The sequence below is a fragment of the Centropristis striata genome, chromosome 2 (genome assembly GCF_030273125.1).
Source record: "Centropristis striata isolate RG_2023a ecotype Rhode Island chromosome 2, C.striata_1.0, whole genome shotgun sequence".
In the NCBI taxonomy this organism is placed as follows: Eukaryota; Metazoa; Chordata; class Actinopteri; order Perciformes; family Serranidae; genus Centropristis; species Centropristis striata.
This window is the reverse complement of record NC_081518.1, coordinates 23,340,806-23,367,840: the sequence shown is the minus strand read 5'-3', so window position 1 is coordinate 23,367,840 and position 27,035 is coordinate 23,340,806. Positions and strand designations below refer to the sequence as shown.

The 27,035-nt window shown below is 40.1% G+C and overlaps 1 protein-coding gene across 2 annotated transcripts in view; it reads right to left on the bottom strand.

Moving 5' to 3' along the window:
- Positions 1-1,068: 1,068 nt before the first annotated feature.
- mpped2a (metallophosphoesterase domain containing 2a) overlaps positions 1,069-27,035 on the bottom strand; it is an 87,604-nt gene continuing 61,637 nt past the window's right edge. For both annotated transcript variants that reach the window (XM_059348792.1, XM_059348799.1), the window contains exons 5-7: positions 9,373-9,488; positions 5,655-5,768; positions 1,069-3,445 (exon numbers count right to left, since the gene is read on the bottom strand). In XM_059348792.1, coding sequence (XP_059204775.1) covers positions 3,327-3,445; positions 5,655-5,768; positions 9,373-9,488 — 349 coding nt within the window. In that variant the 3' untranslated portion in view covers positions 1,069-3,326. The remainder of the gene's footprint in view (positions 3,446-5,654; positions 5,769-9,372; positions 9,489-27,035) is intronic.

Here is a 27,035-nt window from a genome sequence, read left to right as displayed (position 1 = left end):
AACCATGGAAAATGTCTAGATATCAGCTCTTAAATTAAACTCTTATGAGCTATTTTTGTTATTAAATTTGTCCAAACAAACGTACCTTTAGTTGTACCAGGCATTAAAATGAACAAGTAATTGAAGAAAAGAATGGTCTAATATTTTTCCAAGACTGTACATCAGCCAGATTTCCAATAAATCTTATCACAAGACAATCAAATAGCAGCAGTGTTTGACGCAACAAATACATCTTAAACTACTTTAAACACCATTTAATCTTGACATCACTTGGACTTTAACCTTTTGACCTGAGCCAAAACATGAAAAATCTGTTTTTAAAACCAGCTCTTCCCTTTACCTTTAAATGCATAAATTTTGAAGCCAGCCGAAAGCTGCTGGTGTGTATACAGTGAAACCTCCAGTTGTCACATTCAGATGAAAAAACTCTATATATACACATAAAACAACCTCAGAGAAGCAGTTTTTGTAGTCAAGGCCGAACAAAACGGCAGCCTTCTAAAAAAATTTAAAAGGTAGTGGTTATTTTGCTGTTTGCAGACAACAAAAACTTAAAAACAAGCGAATGAGAAAACCTGAAATGCATGTTGAGCTGTTACCCTCCTTAATTTTGCAACTAAATGCAAATAAATGAGAGATTTAACATAGAAAACATGATACATTTAAAGTGATTAGGCGTTTGTTTTTAAATGATACCTCAAAACTGTATATTAACTAGTTAAAATGAGTCCCTTTACAAAATTAAAACGTTTAAAACATAAATACATCAATAAAAATAATGTAATACGTTTAGAATATATAAAAAACAGTCTAAGTGGGTCCATTCTGCATAACGAGTACTTTTACTTGTGATACTTTAAGTACATTTTAATGCTGATACTTTCGTACATTTTCTTCAGTAAGCTTGAACGCAGGAGTTTTACTTGTAGTGGAGTAATTTAAAAAAATACCACACAGTTTGGTATTAATACTTTTACTTAAGTAAAGGATCTGAATACTTCTTTAGACATCCTGAAAATGAGCAACAACAAAAAAAAAGATTTACAAGATTAAAAACCAAGACAGAGCTCGATAAGTAAAAATCTTGCAATTTTATTTGCATATAAAGGCAGCTAAATATATCACAATGAACTGAAAGAGAGAACTAACATTTTGATGAAGAGGGATACAATCAGAGAAAGAGAGAGCGAGAGAGGAGCAGAGCACGGAAAGAGCATTTACAGCGGCAAAGTTGAGACAACTATTGGCAACATTTTTTTTTGTGCTAGCAAGATTGCATTTACACACAGTGCAAAATTAGAAAAAAAGAAAGCAATAAAACACAAATACTATCAGATTTTTTACACTTTAAAGGAGAACTTTACCAGGTTTAGGCAGGCGACAAACTGCACCTGTTGGATTGTGTCTCTGACAAATGTTTCCTCTCTCATCCGAAATGAATTCTACCCTACCGGGATACAAAAAACAGGAAAGAAACGTCTGATGGGAGCATTAAAGAAACAAGTCAATTATACAGGTGCATACAGAAAAAAATGCACCAGATTTTCTTTTTTCGTCAAACACAACTTTTAGTACAGATGTTTTACAACATGAATATATAATATATATATATATTTTATACATACATTTTCCAAATTAGATCAGAAATCCGTAGCGGGATGTTACAAAGTTAATTTTCGGGCTGTAATTTGATAGCTTTCTGTCCCGGCGTTAGTCAGGTGTTGTTTCTGCGGGGTAATAAATAAGGACTTTTCTCTGAGCTCGCAGAGAGAGAGTGGGGCTCTAGCTGAGAACATTAAAGCTAGTTTAAGGCAGCGTCCCTGTCAGCCAATAAGAAAAGAGGAACTGACGAGAAAAATTAAACAAAAAAGACCTAAACACAAAATATCAGATGATACAACATAAACAATGGCATCCATTGTCCGGCCAATGCAAACCAAACATAAAGAAATTGTACAAATTCACAAAGCATCATTTATCTTACAGATCTGACCAATATTTATCAAGAGCAAGATTGTTTAACCACAAAATCCCTCAGAGAAAGGAGAATACCGGCGTCACGTTTACTTCCCCCCAGAGTCATTCTGCATTGCATACGTATGTCGGCTTCAACACATTTCATTATTACAAAAAACTTCTTACATTAACGAAGAAATGCAGATGTGATGGTACTACAGTACGGAAGGCCAGAGGGGACAAGAGCTTAAATATTCCTGTTTTGTTTTCTTGTAATCATGAAATTATATATATTTATATATCTAAATAATAATAATAATTAAAAAAAATAAGAGCTACTGTCAGGAATGCGAAAATAATGTTTCTCTTCTATAATAATAAAAAATGAATTGAGAAAATGTTCTGTAATTTAATGTTGAAAATAACTTCATGATCCAAGAAAAAAGTTTAAGTATGCAAAATAATCAAATTTTTTCCACTATAATAAAAAATAAATGTGATCAAGAACATTTGTTGTAATTTAATACTACTCAACTTTATGATCCAAAAAAAGGAAAAAAAATGTAAGTAAATAATGCAAAATATTTTGAATGTCCCTGTAATAAAAAAAATAAATATTGATTTGTGATCAAGAAAATTTGTTTTAACTCATTGCTGAAAATAACTGATAAAAAAAGAAAAAGAGCATGCATCAAGAACACAAAATAATATTACGTTTTTTCCGATAGTAAAAAAATATTAATTTGTGATCAAGGTATGTAGTTATAATTTAATTCTTAAAATTATATAAAAAAAAGCTTGCTTAAAGAAAGCAAAATCACGTGAACTTTTTTCCTATAATAATAATGAAAAAAGATTTGTGACAAAAAAAATTAGTTGTAATTTAATGTTGAAAAAAAAAGAAGAAAAAAACTTTTTTCTGTTCTGCACTAAAGGGATGTAGTTTTGAGGGATTATTTATTTATATTTTTTGTGTGTTTTCCTGTGGCTGTCAGGTGATTAACAGGATATAAATCAGGACGTAGTTTCATGATTATCTCATTTTGTGGAAGTTATTTTATAGATTCAAAGCCATTCCTCTTCTGGAGGAAAACAAGCCCTGAAATCTGCAAAAAATCTGTTCTCTTACCAAACTCTGAGGGGAACCAGCTTTGTTGGCACAGTTAGAAAAGAATAAGCGGCGGTATTCTCCTTTCACCCTCCCAGACAAACTCCCCGACCCGCCCCACGTCTCTGAATCTTCTCAGTCTCAACAACAGCTTGGAGAAGACCAAAAGTTTTGCAAAGAAACACTTAGAATTTTTTTTTTGACATATTTATAGAAAAAAAGTAGCTTGGTGGTGCCCTCCCTCCCCCCACTCCCTCTGGTCTCAGGAGCTGGAGGGGTTGGGCAGGTCGAACACGATGGGGGGGTTGGTGGGCTGGAAGCTGACGGTGCAGGTCGACGCGTTGATGAACGTCGTGTAGCCGTCCGTCATTATCCCGTAGCCTGAGGAGAGTAGACAGGAAAAAGGTCTCAACCAGCTCAGAAACAAGATTATAGTTGATGAAAAACTAACTAAATAACGAAAACAAAACTTGAAAACTAAATTTGAAAAATATTTTCATTACCTGAAATAAAAATAAGTTTAAGTAAATGAGTTTAAAAAATAAAAAAGTGATAACTAACTGAAACTGTATTGTATGTTGGCCTGGGCGATTATATAATAGTAATTAGTGATTGTGAGAAATTTCAGGTCGATCACGGTGATCAGCTGTAAGCATATTTACTTGATCAGACATGTCGGAAATGTGTGTGACAACAGCCAATCAGAGTCGACCTTTTCATGCTCCGCTTTTAAGTTGCCGGAGAAGTAACCAGAAAGACTGAAGGTGGAGCTAAACGCGGAGCTGAGGGCAGTGAAATAGATGTCAGCCATGACTTGGAGCAATAAACCAGGAGGAACAGTTGAATGATGGGAAAGAGAAAAAGACATTACAATCTATCCGCCGCTGTACCAAGACAAAAACTAACATTCACAGCACGGCAGTTCATACACAGGTATGGTGCATTCAATAGCGTCAGAACAGCTATGGTGCATTCAAGAGCGTGGGACATATGAAAACTGCAGAGAAACAACTTATTACTGAATGGAACTTAGTTCAATAAACAAGTTTGCAAAACATTAAGAGCGTGGGCTTTCTAACAACAACAAATCTCACAATTTGTTAATTTTGGGTTTTGCATACCTGCAAAAACACTCAAGAATGTAAAGTAGTTCACTGTGTAATTTTATATTTTTCTACATTTGTTGTACTGTTGAGAATTTTGTTGAGAGTTTTCATCTTTGTCAACTTTTTTCATACATGAACCTTTTTGGTTGATATGAAATCTATTTATTTAGCTCCGACCAAACAGCTGCTGGTTAGTGAACATGCAGGAACACATTAGTAAATCTGTTTATTGAGACTGAGATGTCTACACGACTATGTGAGTCGATCGCCTTCAGAAAGTTCAGCACTTCACTCCAGCCAAGACTCAAAACACCCGGAGCTACAAGAGTTAATCACCTTATTGGGGCTGAGATGGATAAGGTAACGGAAATAAAGGAAAAATGTATAGTGAGCTTTTTGAATCTCACACCCAACAAATACCCCATTACAAAAACACTAAAACTAAGACTTAAACTAATAAAAACGAAACTAAAACTAAGCATTTAAAAATAAATAAATAAATAAACTAGCAAACTCACTCTAAAAACTAATTAAAACAAACTGAATTTGAAAACAAAAACTCACAAAAACTAAAATTCGCAAAAAATTAAAAACTATTATAACCTTGCACACTAACAGTCAGGAAGTTTTTCATGATAATTGTTCCACAAAATCTCTAATTTGTCTGCTTAATACATCCTTTTTTTTCTCCTCCCAGTTTATCACCTTTATTTTACTCTTGTCTGAGCTACACTATGAAGAGTTTAATTTGGGATTTTAAAAACAATTTGGTGTTTTCTTTGGTATCCCTTATGTCAAATATTTCTCTTAAAATGCTTTGTATGTAGTTCATCTCGTGCAATTTGTTTCTGTGTATTTTGCTGATGCTGCACATTGCCGTTTTTGTTGTATGTGCAAGCCCTTTGAGGCATGTTTTGTGATTTTTCGCTATAATAGACTTTGACTTGACTAATTTCCTGAAGAAAACACTAATTTTACAACTCCACTCTCCACTGAAGTTAGGGCGCTGTGTAAAATGTAAGTAAAATAAAATGCAATGATTTGCAAATCCTTTTTGACATACATTTAACTGAATAAATCACAAAGACAATATTAAGTGTTCTAACAGATAAAGATGTAAATATACTCTCTGAATTTGATGCATTCTCTGTTTATCTGGGTCCCGACTTCTTCCGAATCAGGGTTATAAGTTAGATTTACTTTGAAGGAACTTTGCAAACAAAACTTTTTTCTGCACAAACAGACAGCAGTCTGTATGTTTTTCTTTTGTTTGTAAAAGATCCTTTTTTCTTCCCTTGTACTCCCCGGACGCCGTCCATCTATTGCACAGCCAAGAACAATGATTTTTCTTTAAAGTCACAAGAATAAAGTCAGAGAACACAGATTCCACCATGACTCTCTGAACTGAAATAAAACGTTTAAGCAAGCAGAGGTCTGAAGTCTCCATCTGTGACCTTAAACTCTGTGTTTTTCTCTCTCAGTACCTTCGTGGATTCCTCCGAAGGCATGAAGTTTGGGTCGAACCCTCTTCTGCACCGTGTTGAGCAGCTCCACACAGCCGACCCGCTGCAGCTCTTTAGGAACCCAGTCTCGGAAACCTGCACGAACAGACATGTTAGTCATGAGAAACATTTTAGAATCCTCAGTTTCCCCGGACAGTCGTGGGAAGATAAGATAAGAAGCCTTTATTGTCACTGTACAGACACTTATACAACTGAAGGTGCTAAGGATAAACTGAAGGATAAACTGAACTGAAGGATAAAAAACGAGAATAGACTAATAAAACAAAAATAAAACACTTTGGACAAAACAAGTAGGGCTGAATAAAGAAATAAAATAAAGAAAACAGTATACTTAATCTATAACACTAAGGATCAAATAATCGATTAATGGCTATGTTTCTATACATACTCCAGTATAAAACATGCATACATGGGCAAAATAAGATATAAATACAGTACTATGCAAAAGCCTGTTTTGATAATGGATGCTTTTATTTTGAAAGGATGAAAAGAGACTTCCTGTTGATCGTAAAACTAACTTGTGAGATGATACTGTAAAGATAACGTCAAAGAGTTCAATGTTTAAGTATTTTTTGTGTTTGAATACATTTTGGATAAAATTAAACTCATTAATTCATGCTAGCAAGGTTTGATGCTTCAAGATTTGAAACTAATCCTCTTTTATTTCTGTGTGTTTTAAAATTGTTATTGCAACTTTCAGTTTTCCAAACTGTATCTTTATCCAACTTCATTCTCAGCTTATTGGCTTATTCACGCGCCAGTGTTTCAGTCCAATGAGTACTGATACGCAGTCATAGATGAAATTTTTTTAAAAATACACCGCTCGTTAAAAAATTCCATGTCACCGACCAAATTCCTAACAACCATTAATCAATGATTGTTTATTTATTCCCATCCCTAGTTTAGGTACTGCACATGTTGTTATGATTCTAAAAGCAGAAGACAAGTTAATCTTTCATGTGAGTTTCCTGACAGCCCAAACAGTGTTGATCAATTTCATCAGCTGCTTGAGTATGAGTGTATGGATGTACAGAAATGTAACATATGTCCCTAAATAGACGAGATAACCTTGGAGGCAGAGAAACCTCCGTGGTGAATGAAAGAACTAAATACTGAACATGTTATATTTCCAACAGTGAGTTCTGCAGGTGAGCTTGGGTATAATAACATTTACTCCACAGATAGTAGTCTTTGTTAGCAATCTTTCAGGTTTTTTGGGCAATTCAGACGCCAATTTTGCTGTTTCGAGATTTGTTTATTGTCATTATGCCAGCACAACGAAACTGTTATTGCGTCAGACAATAAGACAACAAAAAAGTGTACAAAGTATCAACAGCAGCATGACGGATATGGAGTAATGCTTTCTGGATCTGGTTGTAATAAAATCTTGGTTGTGATTGTTGTTGAAAGTAAAGAAAGCAAAAATAATTTTATTCGTTATCTATTTGTTTGAAGTATATTCAAGGAGGCAAATTTGTACAGTTGTAAAACCAAGAGTTATGATCTACTGAAGGTAGCTGGGCCCTTTCTTTAGTTGTCTCTTCTTTTTCTGAAGGGTAGAGATTGTATTTGATTGAATTTTCTTTTGTCTTCTGTGAGGCAAGATTGTGTTCTGAGTTTAGGGAACTTTTTGTTTGTTATGTTGGCCTTGGCTCACTCCGAGGTAATTGAAAAGTTCAGTATGTTCAAGCTATGAAAGAACACTAACTAAATCACATTTGGTCAATACTCAGCCCTCGTGTCTGTGGCTGCTGGAGACTTGTGTTAAAAATGTGCAATTAAGAAACTTTCTCTCATATTTTGGCTGCAGAAAATGTTTTCCTCCCCTGCAGGAAACTACAATCACGCAATGATTATTATATTTTGCTGCGTCACTGCATGAATCTCAAGGTGCGTTCAACGTTTACCGTTTGGTCCTCTTGAAACAAATTTTGGTGTGTTTTGTCTGTTTGGCTTTCGCTGGTGTGAGTGCTTAAATGAACTCTGGTGCGGAGCAAAGAACTGAATTCTGCTCCGCTAATAAATGGGGGTCTCGGTTCTCTTCCAGGTGCACCAATGTTTGGTTCTCTGCAGGTGAGAACGTAGTCCGAACCAGAGAAGGGAAGAGAATCAAAACACAGAGCATTCTGGGTTGAATTAGGCAGGAATTTGAGAACCAACACAAGACATTTCCAAAGCCTGCTACTACCATGCTGCTGTTGGTTCTCAAATTTCTGCCTAATTCAACCCGTTATCCAAATAATTGTGGCTGCTCGAGACATTGAAGTTAATGACTTCTTTGTGTTAAAAATGTGCAGTTAAACAGATTTTCTCTCATATCTTGGGACGCACAAGTTTAAAGTTTGCGAAGAAAATGCTTCGTCGTATTGGACTTCCTCCCCTGCAGGAACCCACATTCATCAATGATTATTATATTTTTAAAAATAGTTTCTGCTGGTGTAAATGATCAATGAACTCTGGTGCAAACCAAAGAACCAAACTCGGATCTGCTAAAAAATGGGGGTATCGGTTTGCTTCCAAGTGCACCAAAGTTTGGTTCTCTGCAGGTGAGAATGCAAAGGAAGGAAGCGAACCAAAACACAGAGCATTCTGGGTTGAATTTAGGTGGAAATTTGAGAACCAACACCAGCACGGTAGTAGCAGGCTTGAAAAATGTCACATGGACAGATGTGGTCTAATGATGGAGTTAAGGCCCTCATCTAAATAAATGTGGCTGCTGGAGACTTCGTGAAGTTGGTGACTTCTTTGTGTTAAAAATGTGCAATTGAGAAACAGTTTTTCTCATATTTTGGAATGCACAAGCCAAAAGTCTGCAGGTTCCTGCTGCAGAAACTGCTTGGTCATATTGGACTTCCTCCCCTGCAGGAAACTACCTTCATGCAATGCCTATTATATTTTGCTGCGTCACTGCATGAATTTAAAAGTACATTTTTGACCAGTTTCTCAGCTCTTAGATCTTGGCAACCTTTTCGAGTTCAGAGTTACCTCTTCATACTCAGCTATGAAAAGAAGTGAAAAAACCTCACAGCTGTTCATTTTCTGCCCTTTATCCGAGTTTAACAGCAACCTGAACACATTCTGGCTGATGAAAACCGTTCTTGATATTTCTTCCACAGTTGTGCAACCCAGATTTAGAGTTTCCAGTTTCCAGGAGAGCCACCCTACATCTCCAGCCGCCTGCTCCCCTCCCCCCCAGCTCTGCTCCCCTCTCCCATGGTCTCTCTCCAATCGTTTGCAGCGTCTGTCACACTGGTGCAAAATCGAGTTTCCATGCAATCAAACGGCCACAGCGGCTGCAGCAGCAGCAACTCTCCGTAGGCGAGAGGGAAGGAAATCACTCAATAAAGCCAGATGGAGAGCGCAAAGAAAAAAAACAAAACAACTGGAGCCCAAACAACTCGAAGAAAAACTGAATCAGTCTGAAGTGAAACCAAACAATATGTATTTTCTTTTTTCATAAAGTCAAACATAAATATTGAATCAGTCCATGTTTGTGGTGTTCGCTGCAGAATCTGTTGGATTTACATGAAAACAGTGTTGACTGTAACGCACACATGGACACACACACACACACGCCGCCTGCTGCGACGCCTCCAGACTCCGTACGGATTCTGAATAATGAGGCTCAACCTCATTAGATATGGAGATGAGGTCGCTGTGATTGGTTAATTGGACTCACCAAGCGGAGGTCCGTGGGTCATCAGGATGTCGATGCCTTCAGGGACGAGGTTCCATTTATCCAGCAGAGACTGACCCCGAGGCAGGTTGAACCCCCAGCCGTTAAACCACGGAGTCCTGCAGAGACGGAGGCACAGAGATCACATTAACATCGCTCAGGAGACCGACCCTGCCATGATTACGGCATAAAGCTAAATTGATATCTGGAAGCAAAATATATTATTACGCCATTTCTTAAAAGCTGCAGCAGCAAGAAAGCCTTGCTTTAATTCCCATTATATTACTCCCTGAGTCCTTATTTAATACATTCATGCATGCAGAACCTGTTTTGAAGATGCTGATGCATACTTAGGGAGAACAGAGTAGTGAAAACAATCATGAAAAATAGGTTACATTACTCGAAAATAGTAAATTAAATGTTTGTAAGATCTCGCATCACAAAGACAAAAGCCTGCAAAATTTAAGAAAGTAGCTTCATACAATGTAAACAATATAAAGCACTGAGGTTGCACTCATTGCATTTTGGTAAGAGGGTAAGAATTCTGACAGATTAATACAAAAAAATTATCAAAAGATTATGAGCCAAGCAGTCGGTCATGAGAGCCACGAACAGACAAGAAAAGGCTTAAAAGTGCCCTCCAGGCCTTCCCACTACCCAAGAATATGCCCGGCAGACACACAGCTGACAACTTTGCAGCTAAACTAGCCATGGACTCACGACAATGCATGTAAAATTGTCCACAGGTAGTAGGGGGAAAAAAAAGCCCAAGTCATAACTCTGTCGCACGACTGAACTAGCTTCTTGTCTTGTTAATTATAGGTAAAATGCTTAGAAAAACATTTCAAGATTGGCATCCCTAAACTCTTGCTGCTGCTGCATGGAGCAGACTCTCTCAGACCACAGTGTTTCAGAGGCTGAAAGTTAAACAAATAAATGTTTTTTTATTTTGATGAGAGTGGTAGTCGATACAAGAAAATGAAATAAATGGGTTTAATTGCTATTAAAAGCCCCTAAATCACAAGTGGGGTAGATTTTTTCCCGAACACCAACTACTGCAGCAAATATTTCTATACTTAAATGTGCAGCAAACAAAGCTACCTGCTGAAACTGATAATGGCAAATATCGTGTTCTATTGTAGTGGAAACATGTTATACTGAGCTTAACAGGACAATTTCTTTCAAATGCACAAATCTTGAAATGAAAACAAGTTTGATGCATGAAAAAAAGGACATGCAATCACAGTATCTCTGTACACCTGCAGGTTTCCACAGCCTGCAGTGAAAATACGTGGCATGATGGTGAAACAAACACCTGCGATCGGTCCATTTACCCGAGTCACAATCAAAGTTAAATTAATTTTAGAAGACAAAACTACACGACTGACGGCGCAGGCCCTTCCAGGAAAAAACAAAAGTGAATTTCTAAGCAGCAGGGAGCCACGTCATGTGTCAGCCCCCATCCCCTCTGCTGCACAGGCTACAGATTGATTGACAGCAGCTGGGCCACCTCCGGCAGCCTGGATGGGAGTCTGCAGCTCCGGGGTGACAGCAGCATCTCAGCCTTCCCTGGCAGACACAAAGAAAGCCTCGATGTGGCTGAGTAGGAATGAAGGATGGATGGATGGATGGATGGATGGATGGATAGATAGATGCAGAGGGGGTGAAAACAGATGAAGAAATAAAGCGAAGCATGTAGAGGTTAGATATAGGAGTGGGGGTTGGGAAACGAGGGGGAGAGAAAGAAATCGAGTAGAGAGGCTGGTTGATAAATTGAGCCTTCATTTATCACAATAGTTGTAATGGCAGAAGAAGGCTGACAACAGAGGAAAGGAAGATAGATTATCACCACGTAATACCTCAGTATATAAGCTGACCTGCTGCAACACGCCCAGAGAAGAAATCTTTTCATTTTAATTTGCAGCAAGAAGATGAAAAGATGATTTTGGCCCGGGTTATTTCCAGGTTTTCTGCAGGACGGATCGCTGACTTCAGAGCAGCTTCAAGTCACTTAGCAATGGTGCTGCATTTGGTATTTGACCGAGGGGAAATCAGGGCTCCACACACATCGATAGGCTTTGTTACAGTGAGGGATGGACGCTCCAGCGCTGATCAATACTCACTGTGCCACGGGAGGGCGAGCCCGCGCACCCAGGATGTGTAAAACATGAGATCTCAAACCCTCCTGGTTCATTTTAAAACACAACCGAGCACCTAAAGTACCTCTACTCAACATATACCGCCAAAAATATCTAATTAATTCGAGAGCAAAGAGCATTATAATGCAGCCTAAGCAGGCAGTAGGTTTGTGTCTGGTGCAGCTTGATCAGTATCCTGACAGAAAGGAGGCTGCGGCGGCGGCAGACCTGCAGCTCGCTCTTTGATTTGCTCGCTCAGTCGTTGCCTCGTTCTCTCGCTCGGTGGAGAGCTGAGAAATGAGGTTAAAAATGAAATGTGAGGAGCGCACAGGGGAGTGAAGGCCACAGACTGAACTGATTAATTAGAACTAATCACACAAATCGGAGCTAATGGAAGTCTAATGGATTACTGGGAAGACTCGCCACTTCATGGAGGGGAGAAAGCGCTTCTGCTGCTACTGGAGGAACTTAGAGAGCAGTGAATCAGAGCTGCACACAGAAAGCACGAGCAGGGGTATTTGTCTGGCTCTAGTTTTGACTAATAGCAACAAGGCCAAACTTTGAAAAATGGCCAAACGCATTTATTTTCTCCGCTCATTCAGAAAAATAAATCCTGGTTTCAAGGCGGCGAAAATAAATAAATAGCCTGAGCTTTGATTTTGCTCCGTGTTTCACATGTTTTCTCCCGCATAAACACATTCATCTGGAAGATGAAACATAACCCCCTGACATGAGCCGTGGATCCAGAGCCAACCAAAAGGTCCTGACTGAATGCAGAGCGAGGCGCTGTAGCTCGATGCCACAATGGCCCCATTGTCGGCTGTCCGCCTATGAAATATACCTTCCATGCAAGTGCATTTGTTAACCTCCGCCAAGATTAATGACATCCCGGTCACATAAAGGAGAGATTGTTTCCTATGTGGCTGTGACACAGGTTTTATTATACTGTACTGCTGTGTGTGTGTGTGTGTGTGTGTGTGTAGTGGGCAGCAGAGTGCACGTCCACCAGCATCTGAGTAGGCTGTAGTATGCTGCCAGCGTCTCAGTCTGTTCTCAGAGTGTGTGTTTCTGTGTGTGTGTGTGTGTGTGTGTGTGTGTGTGTGTGTGTGTGTGTGTGTGAAATCAGACTACATTCGGAGCCCGGTCTTGCCTTGACACTCGCCATCTGGAGCGCGTCGCGTGGCAACAAAGGAGAAGCGTCTGGAGGCAGGCACAGTGGGAAGTAAAAAAACACCGCCACGGAAACAGAAGCAGAAATAAGAGAAAAATAATAAAAAAATAATAAGGATGAATGAAGAGATCAGAGAGAGGATAGATAAGATAAAGACGAAGAAGAGGAGGAAGAGGAGGTGGAGGACAACAAGGGAAGATGTCGTCATGTGGTCGAGAGAGAAAATCGTTTAAGGGTCAACACACCAGGTGAATAGGGTCATTTTTTTAAAACTTACAGATATCATCATGAAACTTCTCCAGTTTGTTTTTTACATTAAGACAATATTTTTTTGCATTACAAGTTTTCTTTAATGTTATGTTTAGATATGAAAATGAGATGGGAACTGCCAAAATACAAACATTTCCAGGTCATAAATCTGAGCTCATCTGATTTCAAAGTTAATATTTATCAGAAAAAACTGTAAAAAGCCATTAAAAAATAAATTCCCATCATGTTTTTTGGAAATGTTGTATAAATCAGGGTATGAATGAATAGAATATAGTTAGGAATAAAACTGGAAAGTTTTGGTCTGTAAGTGGAACTGAAATTGAGATTGTATAAAAACCTTTATAGGTTTTTATACATTCTTAAGAAATGACAATTGAAAGACAAAATATTGAATCTAATTCACAGCAACAACAATATAGAACATGTAAAACACATAATATTGTGCAGGAGAGTGAGAGCTTTCTAATGCCTGAGATGACGAGATGTAGACTACGCTTGCGGTTCTGCATGTTGCAATAGAACGCAAACTTGAATTTAGGCGAAATCTACAGGCACAAATGGATGAAATATAATAAAATATACACCTAAATGTGTATTTAGGATGTTTTTTTACCCCAATTATTCTGAAAGAAGACATGTTATGGGAGAAGAATAACACAAAACCTCAGATTTGAGGTCTCACCTTGACTAAAATCATCAAGAAAACTTGAAAGAAAATGGATAAAAAGCCTAAAAGCATCGTAACAGGGACGTTAAACAACCCTCCACCTTTGGGATTCAAACAGTGGAAACAGGTTAAAAATCCGCAGCCCGGGCCGGCAGCGGAGGTGAAGCAGACAGAAGCCATTTAGCCTCTCGTGTGCAGAACGTCAATATTCAATTAGGCCGGTGGACATCATTAGAACGCCGGCGCCGCGTCTCTCTGGGCGTGACACCGCTCTTAACCCCGCCAAATACTCTCACTGGGTCCCTAGACGGACTATGATACCCTCCTAATACCACACACACACACACACACACAGACTCACACACAGACACACACACACACACACACACACACTGAATGCTTCATTCCTGTCATTACGCCTTTTAATCCGACTCCCCCTTCATTTAATGGATCATTTTAACAATTTTCTCACACCTCACTGAATCAGCTGTTTATCTGGCAAAGTGTATCTGCTGTTTTTGTGTCACTGACCCTGAAGTCATCGGGGCGCCTCGGCAGGGCGAGACAATGATATATTTTAATGTCTCAAAGTCACAGTGTACTGCAACTGTGCTGATATCATCTTTTAACCCTCTGAACCCCCACAAGCAGTTTCAGGTGTTTTTTGCTCTTTTTCTATTTTACTCACAGAGGCTTTGTGTTTCACTTCAATATATAAAATTTATAAGTCCTGCAGCTCTATGGAATCAGCACAATCATGGCTAGAAGTAGGAACAACTAAAAAATGTCTTTTGTACAGAAAAACAGTTATGACTTAAATCATTAAAAAAAGCAAGTTGAATTTCTTTGAATATTTTTTTTTTAATTGGAAGTTCCCACAAAAAATTTGGGTATTCACATGCTGAACTATTTACATTTTGACAGCCTCTACTCACAACCTCTCCTGTCCTCTCCTCTCTCCTCTCCGTAAACAGATTTTCAGTGAACATTTGTCATGTGACCGTTCTCCTCAGCAGAATCAATCATGGCTTCGCAGTGAGGAGCAGAATTGAATGTTTTTAACAGGATCTAGTTCTCCCAAATTGTTAATTTTTAAATGAGACTTGTAGAATAAAGTGATCTCGACAGAAATATCACAATTTTAAGCTTTGATTTTGTTTCCTTTTCTAAGGGAAACTTTCTTTACCTATGATCTGTTCAAGTACTGTCGGAAAGTTCAAACTCTGACTGTTTTTATAGTTTTTTTCTAGTTTAAGTTCTTTGATGTGATGATTTGCTATTTATTTACTGATTTACAGTTGAATCTTTTCATACTGATGATGATGTGAGGCTTTATCACATCGTGTAGCTAAATTCTCATGTTTACAACAATGATTACAAACTGTCATTGCCATTTTTAATCATCTTATACTTGGAGTAATTAAGATACTGTGCAGTTTTGTGTCAGTTTAATAACCAAAATGTGGCCTAACAGATTAAAAGCTTTAGTTTCTGGTGAACTGTATAATACAGTAATGATCCTAAACTCAGGTTACGAAGCTGCTGGTTCTTCAACGGCCTTACAAATGCTTTTTCCCCTCAGTCTGCTTCACACACTCAGTGTATTTGAGGAACAGCTCACCCTTTTAACCTGAACTAAACAAACACAAACACACACACACACACACACACACACACACACACAGGATCCTTCATGTTCTCTGTGCAGAGCAGACTGTTTACCAAACACACTGCAGACTCGCAGCCATCACAGGTCGAGTCTCATTCAACATACAGCTGAGACCGAGCAGCTTAGACCTCATAAGACACACTCGAGCTGCAGAGATGAGGTAAATACTGTCCGTCTGCATCTAAACCTGTAAAATATTCATTTCTACAGCCCAAAAACATTGCAACAAGTCTTCTAATATCCTGCAAAGCTCCTTACATTCTTAACTGCACCCTCTAGAGGCGGCATTGTGCTTGTTAAAGACAAACTGAAAAATTTACTGACGATTTGTTTCCATAATATTCATCGAGGTCAAGATCATCAAGATTTATTATTTCTTTTGAAAGTCTCGATTATAAAAGCTAAAGCACACCATCAAAAATCTTGGGGACAGGTGTGTAGGAGGAAACGTCCATATCCAGAAAGACAGAAAATTCATGCATACTGTCAATTACTTGCAACACGCTTAATTGTTAACATTTTGGGGATTCGACCTTTGCCAGGTAAATATTTCTGGTGAAAACAAACCTTAACATCCCCACTAGGGGTTGCTAAACTTTCACAGGCGGTTGTGAGGTCGTTGTGATATTAAGGGACGTAAAACAATTAAACTTTAAGATTATTATTTAACATATAGCTTAAAAAACCCTCACAGGATAAGGTCACGGTGATGACCGAAATCATGCTGTATATATTCATCAAATGCATTAGGAAATATCCTCTGGAGACCATGAGTATCCTCATTAATGTCATGGAAATCTGTCTGGTGGTTGTAAAGATAACCTGCACTAATGTTTTGGACAGGATTTGACACTGTTTCCGGATATTTCTATCACCTGGATCAGTGATATTAAACATCAGTGCTTCCGGTTTTGGTGTCAGTCCCTCAGAAGCAAAGGTAAACACAGGTATAGATTTATTGTAGACGAAGCACAGAGGACAATTCCTATAACAGGATCAGCAGGAAGTAAACCAGAATGCAATTCAGGGTTCAGTTTTGAGTTAGTGATCTTTTCCCTAACTAAATATTACAACAAACTCTTCTAAATGCGCTAAAATAATCATCTGATCTCTCCACGCCTGTTGCTTGATGAAGCCATTTCAGCACGTCATTTAATCAAATCTGAGTGATGAAGGTGCTGAATTAAATGTCATTTTTCGATGGGATTATGTCCAAAGTCTTAAAAGTAAGTCTTATGGAAAAAACTAGACCCATAAAAAGCTGAGAAACGGCAAAAGAATAGACCAATAACACGCACACAGACGAGTCCCTGCAGGGCGAGACAGAGCACTGTGTGTGTGTTTCGGTCGTGTTGCAGGCAGAGATAAGATCGAAACATGTCTCAGGTAAAGTATGATCCTACACCTAAAAGCCAGAGAGCAGCTGCACTCGGGGATATCAGCCCGTCGCCGAACACATGACGGGACGAACAAGCTGCACCGTGACCAGCCCAGAGATAACAGGGGAGAGAGGGAGAGAGTGTGTGTGTGCAGGTCCAACGATCCATCGTGTCTGACCTCTGAGTCAGAGCGGCCCCAGGGTCAGCGGGGGGAGGGTTCTAATTGATCAACCTGTCAGAACCAATGAGGAGGGCCATGTTAATGGGACTTTTATAAGCCCCGCGGGACGCACCACCTGACACTCAGAGCTGCATGAGTATGTGCAAAGCAGAGTGCATGCCCTGTGTGTGTGTGTGTGTACATGTGTGTGTATGTGTGTGTGTAATCCCAAAGCCCAGGTAGCCTTATTAAAAGGAGCCAAGTGGAGACTCTGGCTGGGTTTTGACAAATGGCCTCTCAACACCAAGGCCACCTTTGCAAACTTTGGGGACGAGGTAGAAGGCGAAGTCACAAGGGTGAAGGGGCCGTGTATGTATGTACGAGTGTGTATGTGTGTGTTTGTGTGCTCCGCTCTGCCCCAGCACTAATAACCTGTGCCTGGTGACTGATGGAGTGTGGAATGGATTAATCTCGCTGCAGTCATGCTGCCAAACGCAGAGGCGCTAAGGGTTAGCCACCAGACTTAGCCCGCTTAGGAAAGGCTACAACCACTGGGACGGGCTGGTTCACACTCACAAACACACACACACACACACACACACACACACACACACTGTTTCCCCAGGGTTTGTCTCCACGCTGAGATGCAGCCAGCTGCAGTTTGACCTGCAGACCGCTGATGTAAAACAACCGCTGCATCAGCCAGCAGACGCTTTCGCAGCAAACACAGCTGCTCTCGACGACCCGGCAGTTTCCAACAATCCACGACATGCAGGTCTGAGTGTGTGTGAAGACGGAGAGAGACAGTGAGAGAGGAAGAAAAAAAAAACTGAAAAAGAAAAGGCCAAGTGCCCAACATTGTAGCAGGAAATCAACTGAGAGCAGAGATGTTCAAAGTGTATCCCCTGCCATCATTACATCTAAGAGACTTCCTCTTTAACAACCCCCCTTCTCACACACACACACACACACACACACACACACACACACACACACACACACACACACACACACACACACACACACACACACACACACACACACACACACACACACACACACACACACACACACACACACACACACACACACACACACACACACACACACTCTGCAGCCAGAGATACACTGGATTAGCACAGACATCAAAGACTACAGTAACTGAAGCTGCCTGTCTGGAAGTGTGACTCAGTGTGCATTTATCTGTCCTGCCATGCACTGAGGCCAATTAATATGAAAGTATAAAGCAATTTAGAACACAATAAAGTGTCTGTCTGTCTGCAGCAGAGAAATGACAACGAAAATAAATATATATATTTGAATACTTGCCCATTTAGTCCCTCATAACCACTTTACATGTTCCTTGACTCCCACAAGTTAAGGTTGTTTTCTATGTTTGTAGTCTGCCAACATTTAGTCACAACTTGAGGTTAGTTTTGTAAGATGTTGAAAAATATGCTGCAACCTTTTTCGTAGTAACATCATAACTCTGGCAAGTTTGACCCTGTGACAGTCAGCTGAATTGCCTGAAAGCATCACATACTCGAGTACAGCTGGGCGATATATGTACTGTAAAATGACATAAAAATGTCTATGTATGGTTTTCTGTGTCATTTCTATTGCAATTAAAAGAAAAACGAGGGCTGAACTGTGTTAATGCACACACTTCTTCTTTATTGAATTACCCCCCCCCCCCCCCCAAAATAAAATAAAATAAAATATATCATGATACAATCATTATTGACAAATTAGACCCATATCTGGATAAAAGATTTTGGCCCTATCACCCAACCTGAGGGCGGAGATTGCAAGCGTTGGTTTTGCACATCACCAGAAATTAATGCTACACGTCCACAAGATGCAATACACACATGAACAGTAGGGGGTAGTGTAGGAGTCACTTTTTCCTGCCATGATCGCAGTTTAGAAGCTTCTATTTAGTATTTCTGACTATCTTAGCCTCCTGCAAATCTGTGAGTTCTGTACAGTCTGATTTCTCTGGTGCCCTTAAGTGAAAACCTCCAGTAACACGTGTTGTATGCAGGCCAGTATGTGAACAACCCTGTTCACAGCGCAGCCTATAAGTGACCACGTGGTTAAACAGCAGGTATATCTCCAGCCCTATACTGTAGGCTGCACCAAGTATCATTAAGTTTGCTCAATTTGTCTGCCGAAAAATGCGTGCCAGAGGATACTAGTCATCATAAATAAAGTCTCAGGCTTTGTTACAGAACAAAAAACACTTAAAAACAAACTGCTTTGCCCCTGAATTAGCATGAACCACAGGTGTTGGTGGAGTTTGTTTTTTAGTTTTTTCTTGGTATTTTTCCTCATTAGTCAGAATACAGAGATTTTATGGCCTCTGTCATGAGTGATTGATCATTGATTTAAATTGTTAAAACATTCTTAATTTGTTTCTTATTCCCCTTGCTTCTTTTTCCCAGGGTAAGTCTTTATTGTTACAGAGCCCGATTTGAAAGAAACACCAAGACAAACACTGTAAAGACTTCACACGGACACTGAAGACATGCAGGTGCAAAGCTCGCGGTGGACGTGGCAGGTGGGGGTTCTGAGAGGAGCGAGCGGTGAAGTGTTGTGGGAACACGGACGTGTCTGCATGTGAACATGGAATCCAAACACTTTGAAATATGGATATGGACCGTCAGGAAGCCGGGCAGGTCTGAAGAAACTGGAGACCAGACTAATAACGAGAGGGGAGCTATTCAGAAAGGCTGTATGGGGGCTGGGGGCAGGGGCCGAGACCCATTCAACCTGCCCTGAGACGTGGGGACAAGGGTCCCATTACCCTCCTCCAGCCCGACCTCCGTGAACTTGATCCTGGGGAACAATGTGAGAGGGGGGAGGGGGAGGAGTGAAGGGAGGCAGGGGGGGAGGATAATATCTCTGGGAAATAAGTGAGCTTTCCTCAGTGACAATAAATGACAGGCAAGGTTTCATTTCCCAGCTCCAAGGACTGGGTGAAACCTTTTTTCTACGAGTTTCAAACAGGACAAGGTGATCTGAAAATGGAAAGAGCGCACTCTGTTACACAGGTGTGTCTTTGAAAGCTGTAACCTCTCACTGCTTTTGTTCTTCAGCACAAAGACTACTGCTCCAGGTCCGCAAGTTAATTGAAAAAATTGAAATAAAAAAATAAAAAATAAAACAAGTTGTTTGAACATCTCAAACTTTAATTTATGACATGCAATACTGAGAGCAGAGACGGGATGAAAGAAAATTAATAAAACAGACCATTGTGTGCTCTGGCCTCTGCTAGTAATTGTGACGATTCAGGCCCGGTGCTGAAGGTCTGCGGCTCCTCAGACACAAACAGATATTCAACAGAAAGGGAAAGAAAAGAGATGCTTTGACATAAATTAGCCCGGAGAGGTGACATTAAAAGTTGGGGCATTCAGACAAATAAAATCTTTCTTACTGTAATGAAAAGCCAGATTGTGTGCAAAATCATTAACTATTCAATAAACCATCCACTATTTCTCTATCCTGTTCTGTTTTTTTGTTCCAAGCTAAAGGACAAGCTTTGTCATGTTAGCCTTCCCTGCTTTTAAAAATGCAAAGTGTTTAGTACGGCACTAATGTTACATTGTGGACAGTTAAAAAGATAAAAATCAATGCAGAAATATCACAAATACCACATTTTCTTCCTTTTAAAACCTGGCACTTGTGTTACCCACAATTTAACTCCAACAGTTCAGTTAGAGATGCAGGTGTTTTTAGCTAATGCAGCCTCGAGCTGCAAGCCAGCAGCAGAAGAAGCACCCTGCTCATTCTTTTTAACTCCACACAGTCTTCAGATCTGGTGGACGCTGACGCAAATGATATTACTTCAGTTGTTGTATCACTACCGTGTTTTACGTTGTCGCACTTTAAACCCTTTTTTTTTTTAAGGCTGGGAATCTCTAGGTGCCTCATGATTCGATTAGGTCCAGATTCAGAAGCTACAATGCAATCATAAAACAATTAACGATGCATCAATGCATGATTTATTTCTGTTTTTCTCACTGTGTGACTACTTGCTACTTTTAGGGAAAAATATAGCATATTTGTAATGATCCACATTTAAAATAACCAGATTAATTTACTTTTATTATCTTTTAGTTTATTGGACCTGCATTCGGGGCGTAAAGGCACTAAATATACACATTTTCTTCATTTAATTTGAAAAATGTAAACATTCAACAGTGGCTCTTTGGCCACAACTCTAAGTGTAAGGGTTAAAACACTAAAAAATATTGGCTTATTGTCAAAAAAGAGAGACAAATAATCAGTGACTGCACGCAGCTCAGGACTGAACATTGGAACCCAAATCTATAACCTTCCCTAGACAAAAAGAAGTATAACAAGTGTGCAGGAGCATCTTTTTGTTCTTCTTGAGAGCAGATTGCACCGAGTTCACCATAAAATTACCTGCTTCTATTGCCCATGTTTTCCTACCAAGACTTTACAGGAAGCCCTTGATGCAAAGTAGACAAGTGACAGACTAAACCGTTTGTGTTGGCTTGATCGTTGCAGCCTGTGGCTCTGGTATAATAATAATTGCTGTTTCCTATTTGGGAGTTTGTCTTCTGATGAGGATCTATGACCGAAATGTTGCATTTAAATACATTTTGTGTTGACACTGAAGGAATTTAAACTGCAGTTTTATATTTAACATAAATGCCAGGCAATAGGGTTGGGAGTCTCTGGTCCATGCTATCACACCACATAGAGTATGCTCCAAGTATCCAACAGTGCAATGTCAAAATCTTGGTGACTATAATGAGGCCATTGCTGCCATCATGCTGTGAGAGTTTACAGGAGAAAGAAGCAACACAACTCAGTGCATCAGTGTGTTCCCTTACTTATAAAATACTCGTATTATATAAATGTTTTCCAACATAAGGGTGCACTGGCTTTGTTTGTCTTTGCAGCTTTCACACTAGTTGGCTTTCCTTGTCACGGTCAGACGAAGAGGAAACTAACATAATAAATAAAGCATACTGCAAGCTGTTAAGTGACATCGCTGCTTTGATTCTATCGGTATTCGTCAGTGTGGAGTTACTCTCCTCGGGAGGAGAGTAACTCCACACTGGGAGAAAGGAAGAAAGCATGCAGCAGGTTCTCACAGACTCCTGTCAAAAGGCTGGGAGCACACCCTGCCTTGTCCCGACATGACAGGCCAACCGGTCTTTGCTGGAGAGTTCAGAGGTCAAGAAGGGGGGGGATGTGGAGGGGGTGTTAAAGGCAACAGGAAGGGCCACGGGGTCAAGGCGGTGCAGACACATAGCACTCAGTTTAGCAGTTATTGTCTCGACCTTACACTGAATGGATGCTAGCCGGGGCACGGAGATGCAGAGGCAACAATAGGCACAGGAAAGCACACAAACTGGCATTGTTAGTCTCAGGGGTTTGTATACAAAGAGCCGGAACAGAGACAAAACAGAACACACAAGGCTGAATAGGCCAGACTGTACAAAGAGCTCAGACGCACCCATGAAATATAAAAAAATACAAAGTTTATTTGAAATGCAGCTTTTTTTTTTTTTTAAAAGATTATTTTTGGGGTATTTTTCATGCTTTTTATTGAAAGTGACAGATAGAAAGGGGGTGACAGAGGGGAAGACATGCGGCAAAGGGAGCTCAGGCCGGATTCGAACCTGGCTCCACCGCAGTAAGGACTCAGCCTACATGGTAAGCGCTCTACCAGTGTGAGCCACCGGGACGCCCCGAAATGCAGCTTTTTCAGGGGCAAAAGCTTGACAGATTCATCGATAATGGAAATGTAAGATTTGTTTGTTGCAGCCCTGCAGCTATCAAACTCATCAATAAGTCATAAATCGGCATAAATTTGGTATATTCTTTACAATACCTTTCCTCTATAGAACTATGTCTATTGTTGGTTGTCTGTCTGACACTGATCCCTGAAGGCAGGTCAGAGTTTTCCCACCTTTTTATTTACGACACCATATCCCTGCAGACACCTAGGGTGCTCCTGCCACCCACATCGGGTGTTTAAATTCAGCGAGTGGAGATAAGCAGAGTCTCGTCCTTGCCACTGAAGCTGTGCAGAGGTCAGCAGGAAGGAAGGGAAGTGCTGCAGGACGATGTGAATGCTATCACCGCCAAGCAGAAACCAGTAGGTAGGCTGCCCTTCTGTTTATGGAGCTGTCGTTACCGCCGTGATTGATGGCTCGCCACAGACAATTCACATCTCCCTCACGGGGCCACATAGTGTGGAGGGAGACAAAGTGGGAGAAGCAGGAGTGGGAGAGTGTTTGTGTTCTGGGGGAGAGAGAAAAACTATTTGGACAAACAGTTCCAGCTGTGGTGAATGTTAAGTCCACCTTCCACAGAGCTCTGCCATGAGAAATGTCCAACATACACTGTGCAATCTTATGACACCTTTATAACTAAATAAACTCATCTTTTATCATACAGTATCAGGATCGTGAGTCTAGTTGAACAGAGCTGTACAGGTGCATCTCAATAAATTAGAATATCAAAGAAAAGTTTATTTATGTCAGTAATTCATTTCAAAAAATAGAAATAACACATTATATAGATCCACACACAGAATGAAACATTTCATGTCTTAATTTATTTCATTTCTTCTAGTTATGATGATTATGGCTTACATTTAATGAAGACCTAAAATTCAGTGTCTCAAAAAAATCTTAATATTACAAATGTCCAATTAAAAAAATTATGTTTAATATGGAAATGTTGGCCTCTGAAAAGTATGTCCATCTATATGACTCAATACTTGGTTGGGGCTGTTTGACTTGAACCACTGGAAATGGACTTTTCCATCATATTCTAATGTATTGAGATGCACCTATATGATTAAATTATCTTCAGTAGATATACAAAAGTGTAACCATCACCTGCTGGGATATACTGTACACTGAGGACAAAGCTTGAAGCTTTTAGAGGAAAACCAAAGTGCGAATAATAACACCTTGAACCGTCTGATTGTGCTTTTGTCTGATCTTTTTTCCATATCACTCCATCTTAAATCATTAATGTGTTCCTCCTTCTTAAACTTGCAAGAAAACTCAGTGGAGCTTGCACCTCTTTTCATTCTCTATCAAAAACCTTCCAGCACTTAGCATCTCCCCTGTCGTATTCAAACTTGTTGTCATTGATGGCATTACTTATTCATCTGAGCCTCGGCCGCAGCAGCACTTAGGTTGGTGACCTTTCACACTGACGTCTGCAGAGAATAATGGCCAGGACAGTGAGGTACACTTTGAGCTGAAATCTATGTTTAGGTAGGGGGGAAATATATATATAAAAGGCACTGTGGTAAAAGGTGCAGCAAATGCAGGGCTGCTACACCTCAGGCCACAGCAGCGAGGGACAGAGGGCTTCCTCTGCTTTTCAAATATTTATCCCCTCATAGCGTGAGACACAGCATGGGACGGAAAACAAGATGGAGTCCTGCTGGGCCCAGGATCTGCCAGTGTACACACCAGGACAAACACAGCAAAGAAAAAACAAACAGATGGGAAAGATTCAGATGTCAGAGACATGCAGGCGGCCCCTTTGTGACCACGGCTGCAGTGTTGGTAACGATGGAAACCTGCTGCAGCCTGTAGTTTTTAAGCATCTTCTCTGCTGAACGAGCAGGTAGCCTGGGGTCGAGTTCAGGGGGGAGAGCTGCTGACAGATCGCCTTTACTCCCTGGCTGGTTGCTGAGCCATCTTGGGCACCCTTCCAGGGGATTGTGATTGCATTTTATAGCCTCGAGCAGCCTCCTCATGACATGTTTCCCTCCTCATGTCGCAGACATCTGGTTAGCTCTGGGCTCTTCTAGTCTCCCCTGTGCTCCCCGCCGTGCTGCATCGTTTGATTAAGCCTGCTCGTAATCATACTCTGAGCTCCTAAACCTGCAGACCTGCTCCCTAACTGCCTTAAAACCCCTTGCTCTTAAAATTTGACACATTATTTAGCTTAAACAGGAAGTTTTGGTAAGAAGCAAGGCAACTGAAAGCAGTTACACGGAAAAAACGAGAAAAGGAAACTAGGTTTTTGGTGTGAATACAATTCCTGATAATGTTTTGGTCAAATATCATATTATTTAGGTAAAGATAAAGAATCACTCATTCTCTCTCCACCTTATTTGTTTGGCATGGACCTTGGTGTGTTTACTCTGATAAACAGTCAAGAAAAGAAAAGGTTTTCCACAACACTTCTGTCAAGGTAGACGGAGCAAGTGTGCTGAAGGAAGCCATTCATCATGCTTGAAAAAAGGTCTCAACCACAGTGTAGGAGTCCCTTTATTGTAATTTTCTAGTACAAGTTTACCAGGGCTTGTATTTTAATTCAAGATATTATGAATACTATGGATTTGTTCAATATATAGAGTTCACTTTTGTTTGTTTTTTTGCTGTGTATTTATTAAGCTGCTTATGCAATGCACCAAGCCAATGGAAAACTGATGTTTACTACCCTACAATGTTACCCCACATTAAGAATAAAATTACTTAAAATGAATAATTGTAAATAAACTTAAAGTAATCAAACTAATACTGTGAGCTATTTTTTTTGAGTTGCCCCTTAGTGAAATGCTCTGAATGAATTTCGGTTCCCTCTGTAGCAGTAATGCAGTTTATATGTCTAGGGCTTCTATTTTGAAAGGTAAGAATGGAACTAAAGAGTTTTCTGTCTTTGTTCAAACTATTAAGTCTCCATGGTACAGTTGAATTACTTAATATTAGTATAGGTGCAAGTCATGACCCTGGACCACATCAACACGTCCGTGAATATGATTTCTGCCTGAGTCATGTCAGATAGATGCTTTTGTTTTGTACTGGCGAGTACCTGATTATGGAAATTACTTAAAATACTCATCATTATTTAGGTAAAGTTACTGAATCGGCCCTCTTTCCCTTCTCCCTGCACCTTATTTTTCACGTTTCTTTCTTTTGTTTGATTTCAACTTGCCTCAAATTCATTCCAGTTTGAAACAAACTTTAATAAATTGCCTGCTGGTACAATCACTCTTTTTCTCACACATCATGCACAAATTGATGACATGTCACCAAACCGCGTAGGTTGAACTCTTGCTATTCACTCGCCTGTTAAATCCCGAGCAGCGTGGAACCTATTTATTACCACTTGCTCACCTGCCCCATCACTAAGCTATTCATTATCAAGGTGACTAACCTGCACAGCCATTAGCTGCGATGCTATTCATTTCGTGTTAGTTAGCGCAGGTATGCTGTTAACGGGGCGACGTGCCATTAATTCTGCAGGTACAAAAGGAAAACGTGACCCCGTTTCAGAGAGCCGGTGCACCGCCAGCACACGGCCGACTGATGTTTAACGGGCCTCATAGGAGAAAGAGACTTACAGTGTGTTTACACAGTGGCATCTCCGAGCTGGTATTAATAATAGAGCCACTTAGCATTCAGAGGCACTGGTCTCAGCCACGCTGTTTGTTTCACAGGTCATTAAATTTATGCCGCAGCCCTAATGTTCATTACAGCAGCAAACTGGCCAGGGGTCTGTAACACTCGCTCACTGTCTTTAATCCCCCGATGTATTCCTAACACCGGCTTTCTTTTCATCCCTCGCTCATTCTCCCTCTCACACATCTCTTGACAACGATCTTTTCCTGCTTTAATTAAAAGGATTGCACCAGTGTTTCCAGGTGTCTTGTGTTTTCTTCTCCCCCACCAGTTCCGACTAAAATATTCAACCGACGTGCAAAAGTATTTCAAACAAATGCAGAGAGAAATATTCTGGTGTGGAGGAAATGTTTTTACACCCTTCACAAGTGTAGATCTTCCACCTGTGAAAGCTGCTGCTGCTGCTGTGAAGCAAAGTTTCACCTTTGCAGGCGATGCTGGCAAGAGGAAGCTGATCCCTCCTCGGGCTTAACGGCTGGTAATTCCACTTCCACTGTGAACAAACCAAAGTCACCATGCTGCAAGCTAACAGTGGCTGGAGGTCAAAATGATAGACAAAAGGCACACAAACCTCATTAAGGGGTTTTACAAGGATTTTTTTTTTTTTTTTACAGAAATGACGAGACCGGAAAACAGCAGGGATTTATATAAGCTAACAGGGAAACATAAATAAAAGAGTTTATGATACTGGCCTTTCTTTCCCCCTTTTGGGTCATTAATTTCTTAAAAATAATTAACCTTATTCTACCTCTATACTTTTTGATTTGAGCATCCTCTCACCATCTGCAGAAAAGCATCA